This window comes from Macrobrachium nipponense, chromosome 7, assembly GCF_015104395.2.
Source record: "Macrobrachium nipponense isolate FS-2020 chromosome 7, ASM1510439v2, whole genome shotgun sequence".
Lineage (NCBI taxonomy): Eukaryota > Metazoa > Arthropoda > Malacostraca > Decapoda > Palaemonidae > Macrobrachium > Macrobrachium nipponense.
This window is the reverse complement of record NC_061109.1, coordinates 45,515,356-45,529,815: the sequence shown is the minus strand read 5'-3', so window position 1 is coordinate 45,529,815 and position 14,460 is coordinate 45,515,356. Positions and strand designations below refer to the sequence as shown.

Here is a 14,460-nt window from a genome sequence, read left to right as displayed (position 1 = left end):
GGGGGAGGGGAAAGGGGGAAAAGTTGGAGGGGCTGATTTTGATTTTGAGGAAGGGGTCACTGGCAATTACAAAAAATAATTATTGCATTGGGAAGGGGTGAGGGAATGTAGCCGGCATAACACCCTCTTCCTTCACATCATCCCCTCCTTACCCCTCCTTCAAACCCCTCCAGACTCCTCAACTCCGGTACCCCAAACCCGCCTCCCCCCTCCCCCCGCTTCCCAACTATAAACTGCTATATTACCACACATGAAGTCAATGAAGACCGATCATGTTTCTTCCACCTTCTGGGCGTTTAGAGGCGGCATTGATTTTCGGTTTCTTCTCTACGAGAGAGAGAGAGAGATAGAGAGAGAGAGAACAAGGAATGATATTTGTTTTTGAGAGGGAGGAGGGATTAAGCGTTTATCCTCAGAATTCTTTCTTCCTCCTCCCCTCCTCCTCCTCCTCCTCCTCCACATGCGTGTGGGAGCGGCGAGGACTTGTCACTTCTCACTTGAACAGAACATATTCTTGCGGTGCTAAAAGTTATCAAAAATACTGTTAGCGGAAACTTTTTTTTTCGGGGGAGGGGGAGATGGAGATGTGTGTGTTTTACCCGTGTGTATATGAGTGCCTGTTTGTATATATATATATATATATATATATATAGATATATATATATATATCTATATATACATTATATATATATAATTACACACACACACACATATAATATATATATATATATATATCATATATATATATAATATATATATGAGACTGACTGCGGCTTCACTTACATCAGTTAAAACACAAACACACAGAGGGATTACTACCCTAACACGAGAGAACTTGAAAGCAAATGAACGGTCAACCTCAACAGCTCATTGCGCCGAACTACTCTTCTGTCACTCAACACCACCGCCATATTACTTAGCCCCGCAAACGTCAACAGAGAGAGAGAGAGAGAGAGAGAGAGAGAGTCATGCACAGAGGCAATAATAAAGATAAAAACAGACCGACGTCGTCAAAAGAAGGCCGGGGCATTAAACGCGTTAGTTATGTCCTCAGGCATGATTTTGAAGACATATTATAGCGTTGGCTTCACAGAGAGAGAGAGAGAGAGAGAGAGAGAGAGAGAGAGAGAGAGAGAGAGAGAGAGAGACCGTCCAAATGAGTCGCCGATATTTACGTCGCCTAAGACTTCTTTTTAATCCAGGTTTAGTCTTTCTCAAGGAATTCCCGAGTGTCATTTGCATATATCGGACTGCTATCTTATATTTCAAACAGGGCATTTGGGCGGTTCTTTTACGGCTGCTAACATCTGTACTTGGTCGGGGTATGAAGCCGGTTAATGATATTCATGGGAAGTTGCAAACAGGACACTCGAAGAAAACAAATACTATGTATTCGCGTGCGATACTTGGATCAGAAGTTGAATGCGACTTATACGCTTGGGAAGATATTTAAATCTAATATTATAAGGAGGACAGATAAATAATTAAATAAATATATAAACACGCACGCAAATAAAACATAACGAAAAGAGAAATACAGTAAAAGTCATAAATAAGCACAAACAAAATCATAAAAATAACAATCAACGTCTCTGTAGTGATGACTTACGTAATAAGTCGAGAGGTGCGCCTCTCCGTTTATCTCACGAGAGATAAAATGAGTCAAATATATCACCTACTCTAAGGCACAGAGAGAGAGAGAGAGAGAGAGAGAGAGAGAGAAGTTATACCTGTTATCTTAATCAGTTATCTGTAAGCATTGGAGATTAAGCTTCATCCTATGAAATTCGACCTGTGGCTGATTATCACAACACCTTGGTTATCGTCCCAACAATTGGTTATGTCACCTAAGACGGCAGACACACACAAAAAGAAAAAAAAAATGAATAAAAAGCGACGAATCTACAGGTGAAAGCAAAAACTATAAACACACACACACACACCACACACACACATATACATATATATATATATAATATATATATATCTATATTATATATATAAATATATATATATTATATATATATACTATAATATATATATACACAATAAATATATACATATTACATGAATCATTCACAGTAATATGAAAATATGAATTCGCTTGAAAAATATATATTGCAATTATATGCACGTATTCTTTTTCTGTATATATATATTTATAATCTAATCAAAAGGAGAGATGCATGATACTTTTGATAACAGCCAATAGCGGAGAATAAAGATGTACTAAATAACAAATGAAGAAAAACGTAGCATATATATCTTAAACGAGATTACCGATCGTCTCCAGAATCCCGCAGACAATAAAATTCACACCTTGCCATTAAAAACATTCAAGGGTAGACAGCTCATTCTGGATATGGATGTAACCAACTACCAACTAAACTTTATTATCAAGTAAATCAAGTAAATCAAGGACAAGAAAATTTAACAGAAATAGAAATATTTTTACGAGCCATTGAGTAAATACAGTTTGTTTGTGAAACACTTTGTTATAACTGTAAATTAATGTCATATTGAACTAAGAAAGGAAAAGAAAATTTAACAGAAATGAAAAGAACTTTACAAGCCATTGAGTAAATACACTTTGGTTTGTAAAACACTTTGTTATAACTGTTATAACAGGCCGTCAAACCTCCCCGATAAACGCTTAATAACGACGTCATCTACATGATCTAGCTTCCCTGACACACCGTATTTACGGAAATTCTCTGCGCAGTTTCAACTTAAGAGCGCTGCTTCCCTGTGACTTTGAAAATACCAGTTCCTTTGCTGATGAACCCCTGTTTATACGCTCATTGTTGTCATAGACCAGGTTTAACTTGGTCGTTATTAACTACAGTTTTACTGTCCGTGACAAAACGCGACTCGGTAAAGATTCATGATTATATATATATATATATATATATATATATAATATATATATATATTAATCATGACGTAAATAATCCACCGACATTATATATATAATATATATATATATATATATTATATATATATATATATATAATATTTATGTCGGTGGATAGCTTCCACCCTTATCAATGGTGGAAGAGTTAGTCCACCGAAATATAGTCCTTAGCTTTATGCCAGTGTTTTAAAGCGCCTTTTATATATGGGATACACACAAAACACAAACACACACAAACCACCAATAATATATATATATATATATATATATATATATATATATATATATATATATATACACATACATACATATTTATATATTTATATATAGTTTCAATTGGGAAACATCACTTTCTTGCCGGGAGTTTGACTGATACGTTTCTGGTATTTTATCAGCATATACGATAAAGTACGTCGTTTATTTGTGCACCAACAGAGATGGCACACATCGTCCGAATAGTAAAGGTCTACAATAATATTTTTTCATGCACTCATATATATATATCTATATATATATATATATATATATATATATATATACATATATATATATATATATATATATATATATATATATATATATATATATCTGCTGGATTGATTAATAAAATATTTATTAATATAATAATAATAATAATAATAATAATAATAATAATAATAATAATCAATAATAATAATAATAATAATAATAATAATAATAATAATAATAATAATAATAATAATAACAACAACAACAATAATAATAATAATAATAATATGAAATACTCGGTAGCCAAATCCCGAATGATACACAGTACTCAAATTATTATTAAACCATTTGTATATCTATTTATTCATCTGCTGGCAAATGTACACGCTAATGCACAAATATTCATTACGTTAAAAGTAACAGCTTGCAACTGCACGCAGTACGCTAAAGTCTTCTCTTTTTCCAAATTCACAAAAAAACATTAGGCCGCAATTGCCGATTACCACCAAATAATATTAATTGTTTTGTTTATTGTGTGAAGCCACTTCCAGAGCAGCCACATTCCGATAAAAGCGTATCGGGTCCGCGCAAATACATTTCTATGAAGGGAAAATCACGCAAGATTTGAATTACGCAAAATCTGCGTTCCGTACTTTCACTCTCATGACTTTACCCTGCAATTGACGGGGAAATAAAGTGCTCAGAGAAATCGTCTTTCCTGGAGCGAGTAAATACTGAACTGCCTTAGGGAAAAAACCTGTAATTTTGTTCTACTGCATAACACAAGTATTCCCCAACGATTTTAGACAGTTTCTTGTGCGAGGAAGCATCTTCTATAAAACAAGGCGTGTTACCTATTGGGATGAACTGAATATGCTGATTTTACCAATATAATTAACGAGATTATAATTCAACGCACCTACCTACGGTAGTGAATGGGATCACATGAAATTAGAGATGGATATCAATTTAACATCATATGATCAACTCTAATTATGAATGAAAATATTATTATTTCCACTAGATGTAAATCTTTTGCTGTTTAGATGACATGCTAAGCAGTCTCTCCGGCATATCATGATTATTTCATCATTGCTTCCTAAAAATAATTATATACATATCCATAAACAACTTTACATATACCTGCCATACATTTCATATATATATATATATATATATATATATATATATATATATATATATATATGTCTGTCTATCTATTTTGTATATTGTATCAATCTATCTTATCTAGATATATATATATATATATATATATATATTATATATATATCTATATATATAGATATATATGTATATATACATATATACACGAGTATATATATATATTATATATATATATATATATATATATATATATATATATATATATATATATAGATAGATAGGTTGATACAATGTACAAATAGATAGACAGACACTGCGTGTAATTACAAAAACTAATTCCTTCTTAGTTGGTACACTATACCTCACATAGCGTAAAGAATTATAGCATAAATACGCGCATAGATAAACAAGTGACAAACCCGGCCATTTATATACGTATATATATACACATACAAACCCGGCCTCTGACTCCGACGGATATATTTTCCCTACAAAGTTGGAGCAGCAACGAGCGAGCAAACCGTCAAAGCCCATTCAATTTTGGTCACAACCGAAAGAAATTAGAGCAATGCACAAATCTGATTAACTCGATTAATCCCTCACTTAACCACAGGAAATCCTGAGAGAGAGAGAGAGAGAGGAGAGAGAGAGAGAGAGAGAGAGAGAGTCAGGCAATTCATTAATCAAAACGAATTCGCTAATTCCTGTATAAACTCGCCAGGGACGGATTCCCGACATAAAAACAATTTCCGAAAGGGTAAGAAACCAATTCGCAGATTAGCGAAAACCCTCGTCGTTTTAACCGGTGGCCCCTGAAAGCAAGAGAGATAATAAAGCGCGAGAGATAATACAAAGATGTATAATTTCCGATAAGAACTACCAAGCCGAATTTTGTCATAGAAACATAATAAGAGAAAAATTGAGGGGGCGAATTAATTTTCAAAAGAACTACATGTTACTTTTTTTCAAGTTACAAAGATCAACAATTCCTAATAAGAACTACCAAGTCAGTTTTGAATTAAAAACGTAATAAGAGAAAAATTAAGGCAAATGAATTAAAAATAAAAATTACTGGATATTTGTAGTTACAGCAGCGCCATAAAAAGAAAACAGTGTCAAAAAATTATTTTCAGTCACGACAGGATTCTGTTTGGACACAGAAGCGATATATATATATATATATATATATATATTATATATATACTATATATATATATATATATATATATATATCAGATAACATCACGTGAAGATAGAGACCAGGAACGGGAGGAGGGGGAAAGAGAGGGAGAGGAGTGGGGGGAGGAGAAATGGGGAGGCGTTGCGGATTAAGAACATCAATCGAAAATGGGATTACCTCCCCGTACAATTAAAGAAGATTAGAACATTTCTGGGTTTAAGAATATAACAGCTTGGTGGGTGGGGGGGTTGGAAGCAGCTAGATGAGAAAGCTCCGGCATTATACAATTAATCTTAAAACGACTAATGAACTTGAGGCGGCTGAACCATACTTATGATGAAGTGACCAGCTTGCTGGCTGCTGCGACGGCGTTTTTCGTATTTTTTACTTTATTTTATTTTCATTTGTTCCCTTTGATGGGTGGATGAGTGGATGAACGGGCAGATGGATGGATGAACAGATGGATGGACGGTTTGCATTCTGGGAATCAGGCCATGAGTTGACGCCGACGATGGCATTCAGTAGATTTCGTGCTAAGACGATGCATTAAAAAAAATTAGGGAAAACCTTTACCAAATACAAAAAATACAAAAAACTGCATGAGAAAAAAGACCGTACTTGGAAATATTAAGCATTTTCAAAAAACTCTTATTTAGAAAACCTAGTAATAAAGAACTTTCATAACTTCAAACATTTTAAGCAAAAACTGGTACTTACACAAATTCAGTATTTATAAAAAAAAGATAAAGACGGCAGAAACATGTATAAAAGTCTGTAGGTTCTATGCAAGAAGGAAAACGAAAAGCGTCTGTACAGTGACGTGAAAGCAATCAACATGTGGGATTTATACCTAATAGGGAAGTTTAACGATATACAGGATTTGTCCTCAGAGGGGAGAATGAACAGTATACAGAATGCAATGAAACGCAAATACGAATTATAAGGGCCCCGTGAGCACAGACGACGGAAATTTTAACCTCCGTTCATAGATCTAATGAAAGTGATCATGGCTTCTGCGGATACAGATGGTAAGAGTTTTCAAATTTATCTGTATAAAGAGAATGGGAAGTATATCAAATCTATGAACTCTCAAGGAAAACAATCCAGATGCACATGTTTTGGGCGTAAATAAATGTGAAATACGGGCTAACAAAAAGTGAAATACGAGCTCATAACGGGCTAAAAAAAAGTGAAATGCGGGCTAATAAAAGTGAAATGCGGGCTTTGGAGGTATGATGACGGTAATGAAGCAACAATGATGAAGGTAACGTCATCGGAGAGGTATACAGAATAAATAAATAAATAAATCATATGATAACTTCTAAACGTAAAGAGACCGAAAACATGTTGAAGAGTCTTCTATGAGAATGCATTCCCGGAGCATTCTCAGTGACAGGCATTCTCACTCAGTTGGCCCAACCAGCATTCTGGAGAATCAAGATAAACCACTCAGTTCAAAAAGGGGACGGATGATCGGTCTACTTTTCAATCCTCTGTTGAGCAGCCATTACGCACCGCATACGCGATTACGCCGGCAAGTCATCACTGCATACACAGCTGAAGTTCCTAAGCCAATGGAGAGCGGTAATACACATTATTTGACTATTACGAAAGGGAAAAAATATTGGTAAATATATCTAACAGGACACCTTGAGCAGCTTTTTTCAATTTGATTTAGACCTTAAACATTTGTCAGTTGCCGAACAGTCGCCGTCGTGGTCACCAGCCAAGGAATCGGACGAGAGCTACGACGGTAGCAGCGCTCTACGGCCATCATTACCCAAAAGACATCGCGACAGGGAGCGACGGAAGACCGGAACCGAGCGCTACGGACGTCGTCAGGAGTTACAGGAGAGATTCGGCATAACGGACTTACGGTTCGACAGTTAAGCACACGACGCGGAAATGATGAAGTCGAGGACGACGGAGAAACGGTTGCGTCCCCACCTCGTTAAACTAGAGGGGGCCGGGGCGGGGTGGGGGTTGGTAGAACCGCCACAGTTAGATATTGGAATCCTTACCGAAAGGATTTCGGAAGGGATTACGGAATCGAATGCTATATACGCGGCTGGGATTACGCGTCGTAGGCCTTACAGCTAACTGGAGGTTAGGTTGGGGGACAAAATGTCATGGAAATAAAGGCTCAGTCCTAAATTATTTCATTATGTGGGACCTTCAACTGCATTGGAAATTTACCGTCGTTTATATCCTCCGCAAAATATGGCATATGAATAATGTAGGTGTAATCTTCAAAAATAAATAGCGCGTATCTTCCATTCGACGCTGACGCCCACGTCACTTCTAATACATGGCTGAAGGCCAGAGGTTATGAGACCCATTTGTCGTAGAATTCTTAAAATAATTACCAGACCCCATAATTGGGAGATTCTTAAGATTTGGTATAAGTAAACTCATAATAATATGCAAACTGTGGGTCCATTTGATACCATAACCGCAGCGGAGATTTATAATACAAATGAATTCCTGCGCAATGAAGATACCAGTGACATCTGCAGCGCAAATAATCATAATAAACGGAAGGATCTACAACGAAATGCTATATCGTAGGACCTCCTGGTCGAGGAGTTCGTATTTCGATAAACCTACTTCTACTTGCGGCCGACGCACCTCCTATTATAAGAGCACGACGTCCAAGTTGTGAGACATTATTCTCAATATTTCATTTTCTGACAAGTCAGTGATAGTATATTTAGACTTTATTGCCTCGTAAGCAAGTGGCAATAGCAATAACTAAGGTGAACGGACAACAAGGGAAGGGGTTGAATTAGCGATCGTTGGTTGTCCTCAAGTTTCCGACGGAGAGCGCTTGCTTGGTACCCTACAGAATAAAAATGGGAAACTGATTAGAGTGAATTAGGAAAAATAAGTATCGATGTAACTTGGGGCACTTGCCATCAATCCAAAAAATAAAATCAAAGTAAACTAAAGTGAAATGAGCAAATAAGGAAAAAATTAATTTATGTATATACATATATATAACCATATATATATATATATATATATATATATATATATATATATATATATATATATATATATACACGTATATATATATATATATATTATATATATATATATATATATATATACACACACATATACACACACTGATATTTTATTACATTAAATAGCATTTCTCAGAACACATAATTTTAAACAATCGGCAGTACAAAGTACAATAAAAAAAAAAATATTTATAAAAAATGAAAATGAAAAGGTTGTTAATTTCACATTGAACAAAATATCATATATGGGCACACGTAATATATATATAAATATATTCATATATACTATAATATACATAATTTCCTTAAATTGTAAAAGATAAAATAACAATATACATTAGGCATTAACGAATATAACTGCAGTTGATAAAACGCAAAGATTTAACTGGGAATAAACATGCAATAGCCGCAAATTTTTATTTTTCTCTTTCGAAAACAATAAGAGCAGCAAGAAAAAATATATACAACAGTAAACAGCTATTTGAAAAGAGGCCATTTGTTGATTTTCCTTATCTAAATAATAAATAATAATAATAATTATATTATTATTATTATTATTATTATTATTATTATTATTATAATGTTTGTGAATTATGAAACGGAAATTAATTACTTTGGAGTTATTCGATCGACAGTAGAATAAAAGTTGGAATAGAAGGTGAAATTAGAGACTACTTTACTATATATATATATATATATATATATATATATATATATATATATATATATATATATCTATATGTATATATACAAAATATATAACACAGTAGACAAATACCCCTCGAAAAACGGCATGAAATCGCATCTGTCGTCACGAAACGAAAGAGATAAAAATAAAAATACCAGTGAAATACATGCCCAGAACAATCTCTCTCTCTCTCTCTCTCTCTCTCTCTCTCTCTCCTCTCTCTCTCTCTCTCTCTCTCTGTGACTTCAGCTCACCAGCGTTGCAACGCATGCGGTGAAAAATCACCAGAACTGCGGATGAGGTGCTAATAGGGGTTCAACACCAATGGCCCGGCAATTTATCAACTGTGGATTATACTTAATGATATGTTAATTTCACGGATTATTTATGGCAGCCGTGTTGTGGCTGTTCTGTCATTCGTCGCCGGGGTTCCAAAGGTATAATTATTTATTTATATATAAGTTAATGCAATAATACTTTTATTGATATATTGTATATATATATATAGTGTTACACACACACATATATATATATATATATATATATATATATATATATATTTATATTTATGGATATAGCATTGCATACATGTCAATAAAAAAATGTATCAAACGCACGTAAGGAAAAATTACTACCTTTTCTACTGATAGAGCAAAGAAGAATAACGAATAGAAATAGGTTAGTATCATATATATATTGATATATATTATATATATTATATATATATATATATATTATTTATATATATATATAGATAGTAGATATATAAAATATATATAAAAAACAATATGTATAATACACCTATATATATATGTATATATAGACATATATATAGATATTATATATATATATATATCTATCTATATATATATCTATATATATATATATTATATATATATATATCTATATTTTTTTTCTTTGTTTGTTAACATATAGTAAAACATTTGTTACCCATAACACCGTCAAACAAAGAGGAAAACAATGATACGCACAAGATAAAGAGAAATGAAGATAAGATAGATTAATGATATAGAAAATAGAATAAAAAATCACATACTAAAGGAAAATAGAGACACCGAAGAAGAAGAAGAAGAAGAAGAAGACGAAGAATAAGAAGAAGAAGAGAGAGAGAGAACCGTTTAGAAAAGGAAAAATCATAAAAAGGGAAAAACTATCTACCGAAGAAGAAGGAGAGAGAGAGAGAGATAGAGTGAGTGAGAGAGAGGGAGAGAGATATGAGAGGATAAGCGTTTACGCGGGACAACCCCCAACCCCCGACGGATAAGACAGTGCCGGACTAGCGACCCGCAAGAGTTCTTCTTCTTCTTCAGCCATCCAACTGTTGCTCTCTCTCTCTCTCTCTCTCTCTCTCTCTCTCCTCCTGCTGCTGCTGCTCCCCAAATCAAATCTCGCAGGGGGATGGCTACTACAGCGAGGAGGAAGATCCGCTTCTGACGACAAATGAATCTCGGGATAATGACGGCGGACTTGCTTTTCTTGCTTGATCGGCCTATACTATACGCACCTTCTGCGGAGACGGGCGTTATATTTACATGCGTATTGCACGCAGTCTGGTCGCGGTGAATGCTGTCAACGCAATCCGACTGTTGTTTCTGAGGGTTTGCTGTAAGCTGGATGACTGCGCAGAAAAGCATTTATATGATGGATATGAATATATAACTCTATATGTCATATATATAAACATAACTATATATATATATATATATATATATATATATATATATATGTCCGAATATATATAGCTCTTTGTTTCAGATCTATCATAATTTGCATCAATATAAGAAATATAAGAAAATCTGCTATTTGAGCCAACGAACACTTTTGCGTAGCGTTGGGTATTTTAAGATCGCATTAAAAGCGTTCAAAGGTAATTCCGAGAATCTTAACCTAATTAATCATGCAGCTGTAACCAGGATTCTTGTGCTTAACCCATCCTAACCAAAATAATGTATTTCATTTATGTAACTTTGTTAGTAACGAATTGTAAGCGCTTTGTCAAGGTTTGATGTTGCTTAGGAAACGAGAAGAAAGCTATTGGAATTCAGTAACTTTTTTTTTTTCATTTGTTGGTAGCATACGATATATGTAAAATATAACTACGTACATAAATAGAATACTAAAGGTTTCCTATACCATGGCTAGTAAGAAATGCGCATATTTAAAAATTACTACGGATATTTTATTGTTTGTTTTACACAAATTATTTTCAGTCCATAACTATTTACATCGGTGCACACACACGTAAATTATATATCTATATATATATGATATATATATATATATATATATATATGATATATATATATAAATGAATCTACAGACTATGTAATGAAATCGGGTAAGAAAACATTGCCTGGTTAATATTGCACATTCGCTTCAAATTACAAAAAAAAAAATTAAAAATAAAGTACCTTGCTCCTGTAATCGTTAAAATTATTGTAAATCATATATATATATATATATATATATATATATATATAGTATATATATACTTTTTTCTGTTTTAATAAACTCGTCTACATTATTTGCGTTTTCTAACTGTTGGAATCTCAACGCTACCACGACATTTCGGCACTTTATTGTTAAGCAATCTATTTTACCTACGTAATAAGGAAGCTCTTTTATCTATTAGAAATCATTAAAGTTAGTTTTGTCATGCTTGCCAAAATAATTATACAATAAACGACAACGGCGTGCGTCAGTAATGCCACACTTACCACAGGGGATATTACCAATAATAAAATAATAATAATAATAATAATAATAATAATAATAATAATAATAATAATAATAATAATAATGGGAAAGGCTCAACTGTGATAATGAATGAAAAACTATTTCAGAAACTACATTCCCCCTACGCCGGCATTTTGCCTTAATCTACATTTAAACTTAAGGGCATAAATCCAAATTTCAACTTCAAGACACAGAGCCAATATTCTACGCATGATGATGATCATGATGGTGACAGATAATTACAAAATCTGATGATTAGGGAAACCTCATTATCTGTCATCGTTACTGGATCCTCTTACTGAGGACCAAGCTTCTTGATCTTATGAAAGAGAGATAGTTCCAGAGTGGACGCATTACTACAATGAGATGATGCACGTGATGTTATGATGTTGAGTATTCATGATAACAATAGATTCTCCATTTCCCACGCACTGACGCTTAACCTTCCACGAAATTTGATAATAATACGAACTTCTTGCGTTGTGACATCATGAAGACATTGGAGAGAACGTTGGAGGTACACTACGTGTAATGTCATTATGAATAGGAACCACGACGATTATAGTAACGAAAGAAATTCACAACGATGAAGGCACATCAAGGAACAATGAAAAATAATGCAAAGAAAAAAAATGACGCTTGAGGACACTCATTTCATTTTGATAAAATGACAAGGAATTATGATGTCTGGAAACAGGGGGACAAAAAAAGGGACGGCACTTCTACAAAGAAATGACCGAAGATGACGTTCGAAAATGACGACAGGCAGGAACGCCAGTGACTCCAGAAGGTAACGAAAACGCCCTTCTTCTTCCATTTGAAAACCATCCCGCCCCCTCCCCTGTGACTCCTCAACTCACCTGTGGGTCAGACGACGACTCGGTGGTCCTGGCTTTGGTGTTGGCGGCCATCCACGCTTCGGCGAAGGTCTCCATGGCACTCTGAAAGTCCATCGCTGTCGCCAGGTCGCTTTTGGTGGGGTCGCGCCCGGGGAGCAGCGACCAGCCGCACCTGAGGAGTGCCTGGCTGTCCGCCGTCACGGGAGGGAACCTCTTCTTACCTGGGGACGCCACCGAGGAAGCAGAGGAAGGAAACACTTTTCCTGGATTTGGGGACTGTCCTGTGACGCGAGGAGATCGAGGCAGGGCGCCGCACAAGTTGGCCCCGAGGGAAGATAACTTTCTTTCTTTCTAATATACTATATATCTTTTTCTTCTCCTAAAGTTTCAAATCACTGCTGGTGCTTTCAGACACTGGAGGGGGGAGGGGTGGCGGCATCGTCGCCGTTTCGTGTTCACTGAGACGAACGAGACACACCACGGCGGCGGTAATCGCAAGATGCCCCAAAGGGCCCGTAGTGCCCGATACTATACACGGGACGTGACAGAAGGGAGGGAGCAGGAGAGAAAGAGCGCGAGCGAGGGGGAGCGTAACACTAAGCGAGCGAGCGAGGGAGGGAGAGAGAGAGAGAGAGTGTTCCTTTTCTCGTGGCACTACTGGGATTCAGGTGGCACCGATTAAAGTCACTGCCACGTGCTAAGCTCTAGATCTGCTTCCGCCTCATCGCACGAGTTGGATCAGTTCTCGGTCTCGGGTTCACCCTCAAAGCACCACCACCGATGCGTCACCGTGGTCGTGCCATCCACGACTAGCTAATTTCCTACCAAAAACATACTTTATAAACAGCGAGTTTAGATAAGCCTCCATAATCCGAGATTAGGGGCCATCGCGCGCAGACGCAGAGCGGCGGTTCGAGTTTAAAACCCGCTGTTCGCCTTCTTCTTTTCGACGATGATAGGGACGTTATGAAGGCTGGCTAACTCTCCCCGTGATATCTGGCCATGTCACTGAGACTGCGCACCTTCCCACAGCACTCTGACACCACTACAGAAGGAGGCGCCAACTGAGATAATATCTTCGGGGGGCGGAGGCACAGACACGACTCGGGGTTGCGCGCGCACCCGACTCTCAGTTGCCGCCCAACCCTCACCGCGTCAACGTCTCGTGTGCACCACGATGCTGCCTGGTACCATGTGTTTTGCTCCTCTCCCTCTCAGTACCCCCGTCCCCCATCCCAGCCTCCCTACCACGACGCCCTCCCCTCATCCCCCCACCACCACGACTTAGTCCCTTCTCCTCCCTTGAGCTCGGTTTATCTCTTCCAAAACCCGCGAGCCTTTAGAAGAGTGAGAGAAAGAGAAAGAAAAAAAAGCGAGAGAGAGAGAGACACGGTCTTCTTGTGCTATAATTTAGGAGCGTAGTCTTAACAGTCATCAAGGCAAAAAGGAAGGTTTACAGCTCT

At 36.1% G+C, this 14,460-nt stretch overlaps 1 protein-coding gene across 1 annotated transcript in view; it reads right to left on the bottom strand.

The window, feature by feature from the left end:
- Positions 1–14,118, bottom strand: part of LOC135217448 (uncharacterized) — a 303,493-nt gene extending 289,375 nt beyond the window's left edge. Inside the window, 1 exon segment of the mRNA XM_064253319.1 lies at positions 13,019–14,118. Within this exon segment, the coding sequence (XP_064109389.1) occupies positions 13,019–13,111 (93 nt within the window). The 5' untranslated portion in view covers positions 13,112–14,118.
- Between the last annotated feature and the right edge of the window lie 342 nt (positions 14,119–14,460).